General features: G+C 35.9%; 1 protein-coding gene across 6 annotated transcripts in view; it reads right to left on the minus strand.

Moving 5' to 3' along the window:
- Nucleotides 1–16,929, minus strand: part of NOL4 (nucleolar protein 4) — a 450,254-nt gene that overhangs the window by 15,762 nt on the left and 417,563 nt on the right. For 5 of the 6 annotated variants that reach the window (XM_043978614.1, XM_043978615.1, XM_043978617.1 and 2 more), the window contains one exon: nt 5,441–5,621. In XM_043978614.1, coding sequence (XP_043834549.1) covers nt 5,441–5,621 — 181 coding nt within the window. Of the gene's footprint in view, nt 1–5,440; nt 5,622–7,207; nt 7,389–16,929 lie in introns of those variants that run through there. The other variant, XM_043978616.1, reaches the window with a different exon arrangement.

The raw sequence follows: 16,929 nt of genomic DNA on the forward strand, positions 1-16,929 counted from the left end.
GGCTTTAACCTACCCTCTTCCATCTTATTAAATATTATTTTCTTTTATGTACTGTATGTTACTCTAAACTGAGCTACTTTTAACTTTCCTGATCTTTTCTTGTTCTCTCCAATTCCTTCATCTTAATGTAGGGCATTTGCTTATATTTCCATCTATTGAAATTTTTCTCTTTCTTCAACATTCAGCTCAAGTTTCTACTTTTGTATTTAACTTTCTCTGATTTCTCTTGCTAGAAGTAAGCTCTTCCTCTTCAAATTTCATATGTCATTTTACTACATGCCTTGGCTTTGAATTAGTAGGGTCTATTGGCTGACTATTAAGGAAAAGCACACTAGTGGGGACACATCAACTATAATTTGGGAATACACACACACACACACACTCTTTTCCTAGAATCTGAGATTTTGCAGTGTCAACTACCCTCTTGAGTGGAAGAGAGCAATTTAAAAATGCCAGTGTAAGTAGCTTTGAGGTGTTGTTACATTTCTTTATAGTAACCCTGTAGAGGAAGTAATATAAATAATATTATACCCATTTTATGATTGGAGAAATAAGACTTCAAAATGTTGTATGACTTTTGTGGTCAATCAGCTAGTATTTAAGCTATGATTCAAAATCATCTTTCCTAAATTCAGTTTCATTCTACTGAATTTCTCTCACTCTACTAGATTAGATGCTCCTTTTGGGCAAATACCATGTCATTTTTCCTCTTCATATCTGGAGTGTGGAGTATAGATGTTTTAATTATTTTTGCTTTAGAATACATTAGGAGCATTGGTAAAACACTAGTACTATACTTTCTCTCATGACTTTAATTTTTCTTATAATTCAGAAATTTCAGAGTAACAATTTTGCTCATTAAGCAAAAATACAAGCATATTTAGCCTATCAAAACATTGTCAAGCTGCTCTTAATTTTTCTTTATGATTGTTGGAATGAAAACTACAAAGAGTACATTCTTTGAAATTTAAATTATATTTACATTTAAATTATGGTTCTGTCATATTCATTTTTTTTATCTGTATAGGTAGCTCCCAGGGATGAAACAAAATCAGTTAATATAAGCACAACTGCCTTGCAACTTGTGGCCTTTCCCAGTATAACACAACTAGGATATGGCAGAACTATAACCTGAACCCTTCAGGTTGTCCTGACTCCCAGGCTAACTCTTCACCCTCTACATCATGTCACTTCTCATGTGTTAGTCTTAAGATCTATAAATCTTCATATTTATGCATCTTATTTTTAATCCAAAAGATTAATTTTTTAAACACAAGAAAAGTGAAATAACTTTAGAAATTTCTATCTAGCTTTTGGGTGGATTGCAAATTGAGTTTTGCCCTCTTTTGCCCTTACACAGAAAGCACTTAGAATGCATATAAAAGTTGTGTGATGGCACGAAAGGAACACAATTTCTTTTTTTTTTTTTGGTATCACTACTGAAATTGCAGGGGAAAAAAGACACATATCCCTCTGTGGGGTAGTACCCTCAGTTTTTAATTAGCCATTAGCATCTGTCTGGTCCATTGCTCTCCTTCCAGTGTGAATTTAGGGTTTATACACACTGGGAGCAATTTCAAAGAATCTGTGAACTTGGATGGGGAAAACTGCATTTTTATTTTAATGTAATGAATTTCCTTTGAAACTCTCTATATTTTATTTTATGCTTTTAAAAACATTATTATTCTGAGAATTCCTTAACCTTTACCAGATAGCTAAAAGGGTCTATTACATGCAAAAAAGGATTAAGAAGCCCTATAATAAACCTTATATATGTTTTAATACCGTTCTTACCCCAAATCTTGACCTGGCTTATTAACCCCAGTTAATGGTCTATATTCTTATCTTCCTTCATCTAGTTTATGACCAAAGATACACATTTATATTATTTCATGTTAGTATCTCACTGACATTGTGTTCTAAGTCCCTAGCTTCTTAGCACTCAGCTGAATTCAATTGTCTTCTTCTATAAAACTGGACTCCATCTCTGACCCTTATATGTTGATTATGACTTATGTACGAATGTAGTTCTGCCTTTCCATAGGACATCAGCTGAACTAATGTTTAGAGACCTTAACATTATCTTCTTTCTTGACTCTGACAGAGTTGATTCCTATAGAGGGGAAGTATCCTATCCTGTATTATGATCCAAGATCATGATGTACATTAACCAGAAAACGGAATTTATTTATACAAAAACAACAACATGACATTTATTGATTGTACACACATGTTTGAAATGCCTGGAAAAGATTTAATTTGCCAATATAAATAGTTTTTTAATATATTTTTCATAATGACCAGATCTTACTAAGATTTTCCTATGTAAAATACCATAAATTAAGTATTAAGCAATTTCAATTTTTTGGGGGGGGGAGGGGCAATGAGGGTTAAATGACTTGCCCAGGGTCACACAGCTTGTAAGTGTCAAGTGTCTGAGGCCGGATTTGAACTCAGGTCCTCCTGAATCCAGGGTTGGTACTTTATCCACTGCTTTACCTAGCTGCCCCCAGGAATTTCAAATATTATAGGATGATGAAAAAGATATCCTTAGCTTGTAATCAGTCCTGTGTTGGTTAGAGTATCAACATATTATAATTTGTCCAAGTTGACACCCAGAAAACAAGGCTATTTCTGGAAAATAGGATGACTCATTAGAATGAGATACTGAAGATACTTCTGATTCTCAATTTCTTTCCAAAATAAGCTCCCTTCTTTGCTTTGTGTTCCTAAGGCACCACTCTTTTGAACCAAAGAAGGATTAGTCTGGACAAAAACTTAATAATCCTGCCCTTGGAGACAGACTTTAGATCTTAATGCAGTCCAGAGACACATGACTTTCCTGTCTAATCTCTACTGAATGACATTTGGGAGGATATTTCTGACACCACAAAAGGGGCACAGTTTTCTATGGTATGTAGTCATTTAACATTAATAATATTTTATTATTTCCTCAACTATAAGGGAAAACAAGCCAAAAGACCCCAATCCCATAATAACAGTATTGTCAATGTTATTTGTTATTTTAATAATAAAGAAGCCTTTAGTAGAAAATAGCAATTTCTTTACAATACATTCTATACTCTATCACAGAACACAAAACTGTGCTTTGAAACTCAAAGCAAAGCAAATGTAGGTATAACTTTTATAATTTTAGAAATGTAACATAAGATTTAAATGAGTCTTCATTTCCCATAGAATAACCTGAGTGCAAGGGACAATATATTTTGGGATTGTCATAAGAGTACATATGTTATGTTGCCTAGCACTACATCACAAGCATGTAAGCAAACAACAAAGAAAAGTTTTTTGATAATGATTTGTTCACTGTTTAATAAGTTATAACTTTGTTCATAAGTCTATCAAAATCTCATGTTTAGCTGTTTATTTAAAATGCTAAAGTTCGGCTTATCATGGAATCACCAGGCATATCCACAAACAGTCTATAAGACAGCCTCAGTTTTTAAAATAAAATATCACAAGTCATTTCCTATGGAACCCGTACTAGACTTTTCATGTATTAAATTTCAAGGAGTACAGAGTGTGGCCTATACTTCAAATCAGCCACTTAAGATTTAATTATCTGTTAGGCTCTAGTGGTTCTAAAATTAAAAAGTTAATATAAATGACCAGATTACACTTTAAAAGTATTAATTTTGCTTACAAACCACCTTCTTAGCTAAAGTTATTGTCTTATTGTATGATGGTTTAAAATGAATACATAAAAAAGATTATAAAAAAATTAATGGTCCCATTATGTCCTCAGTAGTCTGGGCAGGAAAAGACACACACACAACTCTCACACCCCTTTTTCATTAAAAATAATAATAAAAAAGAACCAGAAGCCCTATTACATAGTTTCACACGTAATTGTTTTTAGTTGAGTGAACTGTTTTAATAATGGACAGGGCTTTGTAAATAAAGGATGGATTGTGGAAGAATTCAGGTTTTTTTATTCATAAAATTCCTTTTTTACCTGAGTCTTTGAAGATGTAAGTATTATCGGTCTGAGTCTAGGACAGGGGAGCATATTATAATCTTCATTCTGCTATAGGTTTGTTGAGTCACCTTCATTTCTCTGTCTCACCTTTGAATTAGGGTTAGCTATACTATTCAAAGTAATATTCATTAAAGTCAAGCATACACACAGCAGACTAATATTTTAGGAAGAAATTTAGTGATACATATGAGATTTTTTTTTTTTTAATGTGAGGCCCTGCTCTGTCCCAGAAACCATATTATCATAGCATTAGGTGCTGTCAGTAAAGCATACCGCAACGGAAGAATTCTTCTGTATTAAAGTTTGTCTCTTACTACATGTGGGAACTTGGGGAAGCCACTTTCATAGGGCCTCCATTTTCTGATCTATAAAATGAACTAGATGGCCTCTCTAGCCCCTTCCAGCTTTAAATCCTATTATCCTTATAGTGGATTATCAATATTTGATAATTTCACAGCCATTCCCCACCCCCTTCAACATCCTTTTTAATGTACTGCAGAGGAAATAACATGAAGATGGAGGAAGATTTGGGCTAAAAAGTATAGGGCAATTTGTAATCATGAAGTAGTCTAAGAAGTCTTTGGTAAATTTTAAGGGAAAGCTAAGGAGAATAAACCAGTAGGATTGGAAGTCAGAAGAACTTAGATCTGCCACTGATTGACTAGAGGGTGTAAAATGGTGCATATTTATTAAATTTCAGAATAACAGAATTATGGTGACAACCCTTGGAACTCAAAGGAATTAGAATCAAGATGAATTAAATGAAGGCTATTTTATACAGTAGGTAACTAACTTCGTGTACTTTGTGTACCCCTTAACAGTTTGTACAGTAAGAAGAAGAATCATGGATCCACAGTAGGCGATGGGAAGATTGTGACGTTCAGGAAATCCCTAACCTTTTGATGCTAAAGAAAGTAGCTACCATACTGGCTTCTTATATATCTCTAAGTTCCATGGTCAGAGATAAAATTCTTACTTGGATTTTCTATTGGTCTGATGTGATGTAATACTTCCTAAGCTCTTATGTTTTCTCATATGTTCTTAGGCCTCTGTGCTCTTGAATAAGTTATTTAACACTTCTGTGCTTCAATTCCTCCAAGTCAGGGTTCACTTTTACTTTTTTATTTAAAAAAACCCTCCTATTTTAATACTACTGGTTTCACAAAAGTAGTTGTTATTTAACATCAGGGGTTTCCACTACTAGGGGAAAAAAATCTTTTTTTATTTAATTAGTCAAATTTTGTGGGGTTTGTTTTGAGAATTATGTGTAAATCTACAATTGCATAATGATTTTGCTATTTTGAGGAATAGCAAGGAAAAAAGCACATTTATAGGAATATGTATTTGGGAGACATCTGTATATTCTCTATTCTCTCTCCAGTTTCGAACAGACGCCACCCCCAACTGGACATACATACACAATCTGTAATAAGAACTCACCACTACTAGAAGCATCATTCAGATTTAGCAGTCCTCCTCCTAACCCTCTGTAACTATGGTAACTGTAGGTCCCGTTTCCATTGATATACAACACCTCCTGTGTGCTAGAAACAGCTGATGTTGAATAAGTGACCTGGGCCGCCTCTTGTTTATACTGTTTGTCAGTTGAAGCAGACTCGTCCTGAAAAGACAATGTTTCATTATAGCGTGTCAAATCATTGTTATATTTTACTTGGAACAGGACTTTTCTTATTGTTATCTACATTTCTGCAAGTGTTGCTACTGGGATGGAAAAAGGGGTATATTCCACCTGAATTCTTGTTTTTATATGGCATCCTGCCAAGGAGCCAAACAATGTGGCTGATCCATCTGAGAATGGTGACACAACACTTTATTCCTTCCAGACGAACTTAAAATAACAATAAAAGGAAAAGACAAAAAAGAACAGTTCTTCCAAATAATCTCCTGAAGTCTTTTTAAAAGTGTTGTATTAGTACTTGGAGAATTGGCTACAAATCTTTTTGCCTCAGAAACCCTGTCAAGTCACAGAGAAGCAAAATGGCAAAACTGGCAATAAACTTGACATCTTTTCAGATCGAGAAACTGAGACTGAGTGAATCTCCCACATTGCCATGAAAATGCAAAAGGCCCTAATCTATAGGGCAGATCTGACTTTATTTGACTCCTGCATGTGGTAGCTTTTTCGCTTCTAACTTGCTTTATGACTGCAGAGACAATAGAAAACAAATCGCTGGTGAATTCTGATGAGCTTTTTTAGTCATAATCTGAAGAATTTTGCAGCCCATTAACTTTATAGCACATGTTTAACAGAACAAGCAACTTTAAAACTCATTTTTGTGGCCTCAAATGCTTAGAGAGTAAACATGAAATAATGCAGCTCTGTGAATGCAGCAATACTGTCACATTGGGAATGACCCCCAATCATTCACAGGATAAAAGTAGATCTATAGTACATACTACTGTAGAATTCTGATTGTACTATACCTTGATCCTGACCTGTGAAAGACAGATAATTTCCAGTCTGTCTCTGTTATTCTCACACTGAGATGTCTACCTGGAAACCAGGATTTATGGTTAAAATGAAGACAATTTTTAAGTGTATCAAAATGAGATTCTGAAATTAAAAAGGGAAATAATTCAAAGGCAAATAAATTGCAAAAATGCTCAACTGATAGATTTAGTTCTCAGTCTCTGAGTTCCATAAAAGTGAATTATCTTCTTAAGGTTCTTAACCTGGAGTCAAAAGGATGACCAGTTATTAGATTTCAAGTAGTATATGAATTTGGATAGGAAAAAAAATTACATCCTTATTTTCACTACTTTCTAACTAAAATTTAACATTTCCTTCAATTAAGAATATAGACAATAAATATTGTTTTGAGAAGGGGTCCATAGTCTTCAGCAGACTGTCAATAAAGACCATGACAAAAAAAAATTAAGACTCCCTGGTCTTGGGAAACAACACTTTTAACTGGCAATGAGAATAGCATGCTCTGACCAAGGAATCCAGGCATCACTTCCTGGCACCTCTAGCATTATTATTAGAGGTAGCTGGTAGCACAGTGGATAGAGTATTGTGCCCAGAGTCAGAAAGATATGAGTTCAAATCCAAACACTTCCTACCTGTGTGACCCTGGGCAAGCCACTTAACCCTTTTTTGACCAGTTTGCTCAATTATAAAATGAGGATATGATAGCTCCCAGGGTTGTTGTGAGGAGCAAATGAGATAGTGTTTGTAAAAGAGCTTAGCACAGTGCCTGGGACAGAGTAGATGCTCTAAAAATGCTTATTCCTTTCCCTTCCCTTTCCTTATCGAGTGTTGAGGTTAGATCCTTAATGGAAGACTCCAGCTCCATGGTAGTTCCCAGTTCCAAGATAGTTCCCAGTCATCATATCCCAGTTGAGGTAGCCTTGAGATCTTCATCGTCTAAAGACAATGAAGAGTAGTATAGAACATAGAATGCCAGCATTGGAATCAAGAGTTCTTTGTTAAAGTCTTAGCCCTGATACTCAATAGCAGTCTCTTCATGGTCAAATCACTCCATTTTGCAAAGGCTTATTTTTCTCATCTTTAAAAATGGCATCATCTTACAACATACATCACCGAGATGTTATAGGGAAAGCATTTTAGGAGTGGAAAGAACATTAGACTTGGGAGTCAGTATACGAGTTCATGTTCTGACTCTTCTTGTTTGGATGATCCTGAATAAGTCAGTTGACCTCTATGTTTCAGTTACTTTAAAATGAGAGGGTTAGGCACCATGGACTCTAATATCTCTTCCAAATCTACAATTCTCTGATTCATTGAATTTAATGGGGCAGATCAGAGGCTCCATTTGCCAAAAAAAAAATGAAGTTTCTATTAAAAAAAGTGAGGCATGTGATGTCTAATCTACATTTCCTTTCCTTTGATGGGTTGTACGACTGTTGATGGTAGAGAGAGTTGTGCATCCCAAGGAGCTTCACCATTACGTTCCTGGGAGTATGGAGCTCCTGGTTAGGTTTCCTATTGTAAGTAGGCCTGTGGGGAGGATTCAGACCAAAAGCAGTTCAATTTTAAAACCAGTAAAAACTGATACAGCTGGCATGAATGGCACAGAAACACAGCATTTGCTGGCAGCTGTAGTCAACTTGATTATAAATGATAGCTTTACCTGCCATGGTGGCAATAAACCTGGCCAACCAGATGGGCTGATACTCCATATGTCGCCTGCCACAGTAGCTTAGTGTCAATTTCTAGAATCAAAGACTGGAAGAGAGTATGGAGAAGATTTTGACAGGCTTCCCTCACTGTATTTCTACTCCTCTGTGAAAGTGTTTTGGGCTATTTTCTCAACAAGAGATATCCACAGAGGACTGGCTCAGTCCATGCATGTGATCTCCATTTCCTATGCCATTATATAGCCAAGTAGCCAATGAGCCTTTGAAGAGAAATCTGAGTGGGACGAATTTGAAAGCAATTCTATGATCATTAAAGGACTGCTCATGAACATCTTCATCTTTGCGGGTAGGCCTATAGCTATAACATCTTTTAAAATAATGACCATTTATGATAGGGAAACTTTTCTAATATCAGGAAACTGACTACTCTCTGGAAATACACCAGACCAATTTCTTTTGGTTGGGAAAAAAATGCAAGTCATACTTATAAAATGTATTCATCTGGAGGACTGTCTTCCTAATGAGTTAAAATGTAGGTGGGATTTTCACCAGTAAATATTCTCTTGAATTCTTTGTATAGTAGAATTAATCTCTGTTATTAAGTTTGCTATTTTTTTGTGAGATTTGCCTCTGGCCTTTTATTATTAAGTATTGCTCTAAACACAACAGTAACAACACTGAACAGTTAGGTAATTAATACCATTAATAACCAAAACAGGCCTTGTAGGCATTCATTTGTATTCAAACACAGATTTGCATTATTGATGTTACTGGAAGCAGTTAAAGTCCACTATATGTTCCATTATACACCATATGAAAATTCTAACAAAGAAAGAAGCTGTCATGTCCCTTAGCCAGAGCTTTAATATAAATTTAATTTATTTTTATCTTAGAAGATCATTATCAGTTACAGAAGAGAATCACTTTTTTCCCCTTTAATGACAGAAAAAAAATTAATATCCCTTGGAGTCAAGTTTTCGCTTGGCCAGCAAGTTTCAACAACCATTAGTTTCCAATGTTCCCTGACCTGATGCTTTTGTTCCTTGAATTTTCTTGAAGATTATTTTCAAAAGAGGTTGACATTGCAACTTACGGATACAAACTTCAAGGCTTGCTAGTGCAATGACTTTTCATTCATCTGAACAGAAAACACACACACACATACACACACACATACACAAACATGAATCCCCTGTCCCTTTCTGATTCAATTTTTGTACCATGAAAAATAAAGAGTAGTCATAAAAAAGACAAAAATATGAATGACGCTGGCCACCAAGACACAGTTAACTGGAAAACACACTGAATGTTTCTGTTTAGAAGGATCATTGACTAAAAAAGACATGACAGACTAAATAAACTTAAGGTGACTTCTATAGTTACATTTTAGACAAACGATTCAATACCACTTTGATATTTGTCAAAAGTTGGGGGGGAACTTGTCTCCTATTAAAGCATGAGTGAAGAACTGTAACTGTTTGGGCAATTATTTATAGCAGGGTATGATTGAGAATGGGTTAGATTGGTCCAGGATACTCCACTGTTCTTGTTTTTTACTCAGCTAAGAGACAATGCCCAGAGGGAGAGTAAATTGGCTTGGTAGCTCAGCTTTGGCTCCCAAGTCACATATTGTCATTTTCTATATTATAATACATTTCTCAGAAATCCCTAAATAAACAATATTATAGAGAAAATAATCTCATTTACTTTTTTCTGACCTTTCAAGAAATGTGTTTTTTTTGTTGGTTCTGTTTTTAAATCAAAGTATGACAAATATTTAACAACTATTGCCTCCTGATAATGTTAGCTGTTTCGTCACTAATCTAACTTCTTTTATTCCATCTTTTACTATACTGCTTAGCACAATGCACATGATAAGTACTAAGTAAATGCTCCTTCCCCCTCCGTCCTTCTCATCATTCCTTCCTTCTGTTCTTCCTTCCAACAAAGAACAATGGAAAACTTCAAGTTCAATATCAAAGCATAAACATGTTCCAAAACTTCACTACACTTTCTTTATGAGTCTAAACTTGGGTAGATTTGGAGTAGAGTTATTTACAATATAAACGTACACATACAGTTATGGAGATATATGCTTGCTATTTTAAAATCATAATTTGAACCAATCCCTGGAAGCTAAGTAAATAATGCACAGTTATGTTGTGATTTACTAGTATGATGTATTTCACAAGCCTTATATTACTGATCTTGATAAGTGTCTGGTGAGGTAAGTGGTATTAATATTAATATCTTCATTTTACAGCTGAGGAAACTGAGGCTCCAAGAAGTTGTGATTTGCCAAATATTATACACTTAGCTCAAGCAGAGTCAGGACTCAAATCTTGCTCTCTTGACTCCTCTGTTCTTTTCCCACAAATTAACACTGCCCCTACTGGATAGGTATGGTGATTAACTATCAAACACGAGAACACAACTGGGTAACCAAAATAGGAAATTAATATCTTCCACCATCTTCCCACCCTCCAATACTGTTTTTGTTTAATTTTTTTCATGTAATTGGGGAATGAAACACAAGCTAAAATTAACTTCAGCCAATGCAAGACCACTTTTTATCTAGTATATATATATACATATACATATATATATCATATAGTATGCATATATGGATGTACAGCAATATTCATCTTGGCCTAATGCTAGAGATTTCCTGAACCATTTAAATTGAGGGGTGTTGGTAATGAAAACTTAGGAATGTGTTGGTTTTTTTGTTGTTGTTGAAGGGACGCACTTTTTAAATGACTTAATTAATTAGAGGTCTTAGGGTTCTCATGTAAGCATATGTTGTAAACAATTTTTTTCCTTGGCAAGAAATCAGTGGGCTCTTGTAGACTTACTATTTTATTATATTCCTTCTCTTGGTCAACTTTCTTTAACATTTACATACACTTGGCATGATTTAGCATATGTTAACTTGAAAGCTGCTTCTATTTGATGGATATCGAGTAGATTAGATACTATAAAGAGTAGACATCACAATATAGGAAGAATAATCAGAAATGGCTGGAACTTTGAAGAAGACAAAACAATCCCCAAAGAAGCTAGGAATAAAATTCTTGGTTTCAGATATCTATTTACAAATGCACAAAATAACTGCAATTAATAAGGTGAACTAGAGATCCTAACACAAGGAAATAAATGTCAAATGACTCCGGGTATGACCGAGATGGGTGGAGCGTGATCCATCATGGCAATATTAACCTGGTAGAATATATTGGGTTCAAAAAGAACAGGAGAGGTTGAAATAGATGGGGGTAGAGTAGCTTGGAGAATCAGAAACATAATAACATGAAAAAATCAAAGAGCCATAGTGAGGAAGCACAGTAGAAACTATTTAAGTGAAGGAAATAGATGAAGAACAAGTGCTATTGTCATGGGAGTATACTACAGAGTACCTGGATAGAAAGAGATGAAACATTTCAGGAATCTAGCTAACAGATCCCAAGCCTAGTACAGAGCCATGATATAGTAGATGGGGAACCTGAATTAGTTTGACATCTGTCAGAATGTTCTAGCTGCCCTTAGCACAACAGCTAATGAATTCTTGACTTGCAATAATGAAAATTTTATTGGTCAACAGAGGGAGTGATCAAAGGAACTGCTCTTCTACACTAGAGTTTGATTGAGGAGGAGAAATTGATTGTTAAAGTAAACATGAGACGCTTAGAGGAAAATGAGCACACCATCTTAAAATCTTTGATAGGAAATGTGAGGAAGGAAAGGCATAATTTGACAGTCATCTTTGATTTCAGGAAATAAATGTAAAAGTCTTCACAGAAAGGGTAGGTCAGATGCCGTGAATTCAGAGGTCAGCCTAATGGGGATAGAAAGCTATTAAGAATCAAATAATGAAAAAAAATACAAACTCAATTCTACTAAGGGAATAAAAGAAGAGTTTAAAAAAATGGATATGGATACACAGGAACTTCATTGGCCGATTTAGATTTTTAATAGCTAAATAAGAAAGATGACTATTAGGGCAGCTAGGTGGCACAGTGGATAAAGCACTAGACCTGGATTCAGGAGGACCTGAGTTCAAATTCGGCCTCAGACACTTGATACTTACTAGCTGTGTGTCCCTGGGCAAGTCACTTAACCCTCATTGTCCCCCACACACAAAAAGATGACTATTAAAACACTGCAGAGATCTATAAGAAAAACTAGAGTTCACATGTACCTAGCACTTTAAGGTTTGCAAAGAATGTTACTTATATTATCTCATCTGGTTCTCCCAACAATTCAGTGGGGTAGGTGTCATTCTTATTCTTGCTTTACAGAAATGGAAAGTGAGACTTAGAAAGGTTACTTGACTTGCCTAGGGTTCACAGAGGACATAGGTATCTGAGGTAGGATTTGAATCCAGGTGTTCTTGACTCTGGGCTCAAAATTTTATCCTCTTTGCCAGCTGATGCTTTTGAGGAAAGTTAAGGACAATAAAAATATTTGTAAAAGGTTAAAAAAACTTAAAAAAAATAGACCCACGATTCCACTCCTTATCAGGAACTTTCTCTACCAAAGTCAATCACCACCTTTTCTGTAACTTATATTCTTAGGATGGCAGGAAATTCTTAAAATTGATTCATAAAGTTGGGGCAGCTAGGTGGCACAATGGATAAAGCACTAGACCTGGATTCAGGAGGACCTGAGTTCAAATTCGGCCTCAGACACTTGATACTTACTAGCTGTGTGTCCCTGGGCAAGTCACTTAACCCTCATTGCCCCTCAAAAAAAAAAAAAAGCAAAAAAAAATTTGGTTCACAAAGTTGTTGTGGGGATAAAATAACATGTTATATGAAAAGCTCTTTGCTACTTTAAAAATGTTACATAAAACATGTATATTTTATATACATAATATTTAACATTAATAAATTAATTTAAATTTAATTTTAATATAGAACATTAAATACATAATGGTAAATATGCTAAAGATATTTAACATTAATTAATTTAACATTGATTTAAATATGTAATATAATGTTGTATATAATCTATGCAAGTTATCCTTATTAGAGCTAAGGGTTCATACTGTGGATAAATAGGTTTAAACCAGGTCTAGTGTTGTTGGGATTCCTGCTCAGTCTGAGGACTAGAGAGAGGGGATTAATTAACTGTTGTTTTGCTTTTGTTTTCTCTGTCAAGGAAAGTTATCATATTCCTGAAAATGAGACAGTTTAAATGGGAGCTGCATGGATAGAGAGCGCCTTCTCAGTCACAAAGAGCACAGGTCACTTGACCTGGGAGATCTGCATTCCAGGACTTAGAAAGAACTGGCAGGGGGCAGTTAGGTGGCGCAATGGGTAGAGCACTGGCCCTGGATTCAGGAGGACCTGAGTTCAAATCCGGCCTCAGACACTTAACACTTACTAGCTGTGTGACTCTGGGCAAGTCACTTAACACCAATTGCCTCACAAAAAAAACCCAACAACAACAACAACAAAAAGAAAGAACTGGCAGATGTGGTTGTGCAAACATCGTCAGTCACATCTGAAAGGTTATGGAAAATGGGAGAGGCATCTGTGGGTGGGGAAGCAATAAGGATTTACCAGACACATTGCTGAGCACTTTACAAATATAATCTCAAGATCCTCACGACAACCCTGTGAGGTAGGTGCTATTATTAATTTCATTTTACACTTGAGAAAACTGAGGCAGACAGAGATGAAGTAACTTGCCTAGGGTTATGCAACAGTGTCTAAGGCTATATTTGAACTCAGGTGTTCCTTGTTCCAGGTCCTGTGCTCTAACCACCATGCAAACAAGCTAATGTCTATAGGACAGTAGCAGGGGGTATGTAACATTTTCAAAAAAGGGAAAGGAATAGAACTTAAAAAGTATAGGCCAGTGATACTGACTTCAATTCTTGGTGAACTAGGACATCTTATTAGAGAAATGGCTTGTGTGTTACTTAGAAGGGGAAATGGTGACAATTGAAAATGAGCATGGTTAAAACAGCACAGGTTAATTGAGCCCAATTATATTTCTTCTTTTGACAGGGTCACTAGATCAGGACAAGGTTGTAGATACACTTTACGTAGGCTTCAGATATTAAGTCAAGTATAGTCAACACAAATGTAGCAAGAGGTCAGGCATCTAAAAGAAAAAGAGTCAACCTAAAGAGGTACCAGGTCTCTATTCGCTGGGATTCTTTGAGCAAAAGTTTGATAGCCACTGATGGGAATGTCATAGAGGGATTCAGGTGTGGATTAGACTAGATGTCCTATGCAGTCATTTCAAACTCTAAGACTCTGTTTTCCTTTGGTTCTCAGTCATTTTTTGCCCCATTTATCTCTACTTGGAAAAATTCCATATTTAAGGTGGGCTATAGTACTTTACTCATGTTATATTAATGGAGACTTTGAGGAGGAAAAGGGCATTAAATAGAAAGTTACATCAATAAGCTTCATTTGGGGACTGGATTTTAGGGATATTGGCTAAATTTATACAGGAGCTGGGCTGAAAGGCAGGAGCTATTCTATGTCTGTCCATTTGCCCATCCATGCATCTGTCCATCCATCCATCCATCTGTCCGTCCATCCATCCATCCATCCATCCATCCATCCATCCATCCATCCATCCATCCATCCATCCATCCATCCATCCATCCATCCATTCATCTATCATCATCTAGGTAGCACATTGATTAGAGCACCGGCCCTGAAGTTGGGAGGACCTGAGTTCAAATATGACCTCAGACACTTACTAATTGTGTGACCCTGGGCAAATCACTTAATCCCAATTTCCTTAAAAAATCCCAAACATCTGGGATCATTTCTAGTTATCTTGATGTGTATCTTCCCACTGGATGCAGACGGCTCTGGAAGAGAGTGAGGTTGGTAAGCCCACCCCCACTTAAATCCAATTCAGTGCAAGTCATGACATTACTCCAACATCATGGTCCTCTTTGAGAATTAAGGACAAACAACAACAATAACAATATCTATCTGTCTGCCAGCTATCATCTATCTATCCATTTACATGGAATGAATTTAAGTGCACATGGAGCATTTATTTATCTATTTCTCTTAAAAAATAAGACGAATGAGGGACAAGAGCCTGGGATCCAGTGTTACCATACCTGGGCTCTTCTGCAAACTCTTTTGCCAGTCATATTGTGATTATGTGAACTTAGGCAAGTGAGAAATTCTCTGTCTTGATTTCCTCATATGTCAAACATAAATAATAAATAGGATCCTAGCAACCTCACTGGCTTTTTGTTTTACATAAGATTTTAAAATATGGATGCAGTTTGGAAAAAGTTTTTCTTTCTTTTTGAAGCACTATACGAATGAACTATATAATAATAATAAGGATGCTTACTCCAACATTAGTTTGGCTCTGCTGACAAATACTGACAATATGACTTTGTAGTTCTCAAAGCACATCCCCTTCTTACTTTTAAAATTTTGTCTTCTGAGGGAAATAGGATAGATATTAATATCCCAATTCACAGGTGGGTAAACTGAGATTCAGAGAGGTTGTGAGTTGTTCAAGATCATTCATATAAGACTAATATTCAGGCCTTATTACTCGTGACTGGTTCTCTTTTCACTTACTATACCCCCCTCACCACACTGCTTCTCAGATTGCTAAATTATAGTCAGTCCTTCTGTATATACATGGCTTAGCTATCCCTTGACAAGTTCAAACCACAACTACCAGAACAAAACTAATACATCAGAACAACACAAAGCACTTTGCCTTATTTTTCTGCATAATCACAGCGTATGTTGTTTGGCTATGTTCCACTTGATTGCACTTGGCAGATATTGCATTTTTTAAACAAATTGAAGGTTTGTGGTAACCCTCTGTTGAGCAAGTTTATGGTGCCATTTTCCCAACAGCATGTTCTCACATCATGTCTCTGTGTCACATTTTTGTAATTCTCATGATATTTCAAACTTTTTCATCATTATTATATTTCTTATAGTGATCTGTGATTATAGTTATCTTGGATGTTACTATTATAATTGTTTTGGGGCACCATAAACCATGTCCATTTAAGACAGTGAACTTAATCCATAAATATTGTATGTGTTCTGACTGTTCCACTGACTGGCCACCCCTGTCTCTCTCACTCTTCTCGGGCCTATTTCCTGAGACACAACAATATTGAAATCATGCCAATTAATTACCCTACAACAACTTCTTCAAGTGAAAGGAAGGAATCAACAAGGCAGATTTCATTGTTGTCTTAAGAAATTGCTACAGTGGGACAGCTATTTGGTGCAGTGGACAGAGCACTGGCCCTGGAGTCAGGAGGACCTGAGTTCAAATCCAGCCTCAGACACTTGAAACTTTCTAGCTGTGTGACCCTGGGTAAGTCACTTAAACCCAATTGCCTCACTAAAAAAGAAGAAAGAATTTGCTAAAGCTATCCTAACCTTCACCAACCACCACTCTGATCTGTCAGCAATCAACATGGAAGCAAGACCCTCCATCAGCAAAAAGATTATGATACACTGAAGACTCAGATGATGGCTAGCATTTTTAGCAATGAAATATTTTTTAAATTAAGGTATGTGCACTTTTTAGACACAATACTATAATACACTTAAAAGATGACAGTATTGCATAAACATAACTTTTATAGGCACTGAAAAAACAAAAAATTGGTGTGACACATTTGCTGCAGTGGTCTGGAATTGAACCTACAATGTCCATAAGGTATGCCTGCATTTAGAATTTCTTAATGTCTGTGTGTGTGCATGTGTATGAGAGAGAGAGAGAGAGAGAGAGAGAGAGAGAGAGAGAGAGAGAGAGAGAGAGAGAGAGAGAGAGAGAAGGAGAGA

The sequence above is a fragment of the Dromiciops gliroides genome, chromosome 1 (genome assembly GCF_019393635.1).
Source record: "Dromiciops gliroides isolate mDroGli1 chromosome 1, mDroGli1.pri, whole genome shotgun sequence".
In the NCBI taxonomy this organism is placed as follows: Eukaryota; Metazoa; Chordata; class Mammalia; order Microbiotheria; family Microbiotheriidae; genus Dromiciops; species Dromiciops gliroides.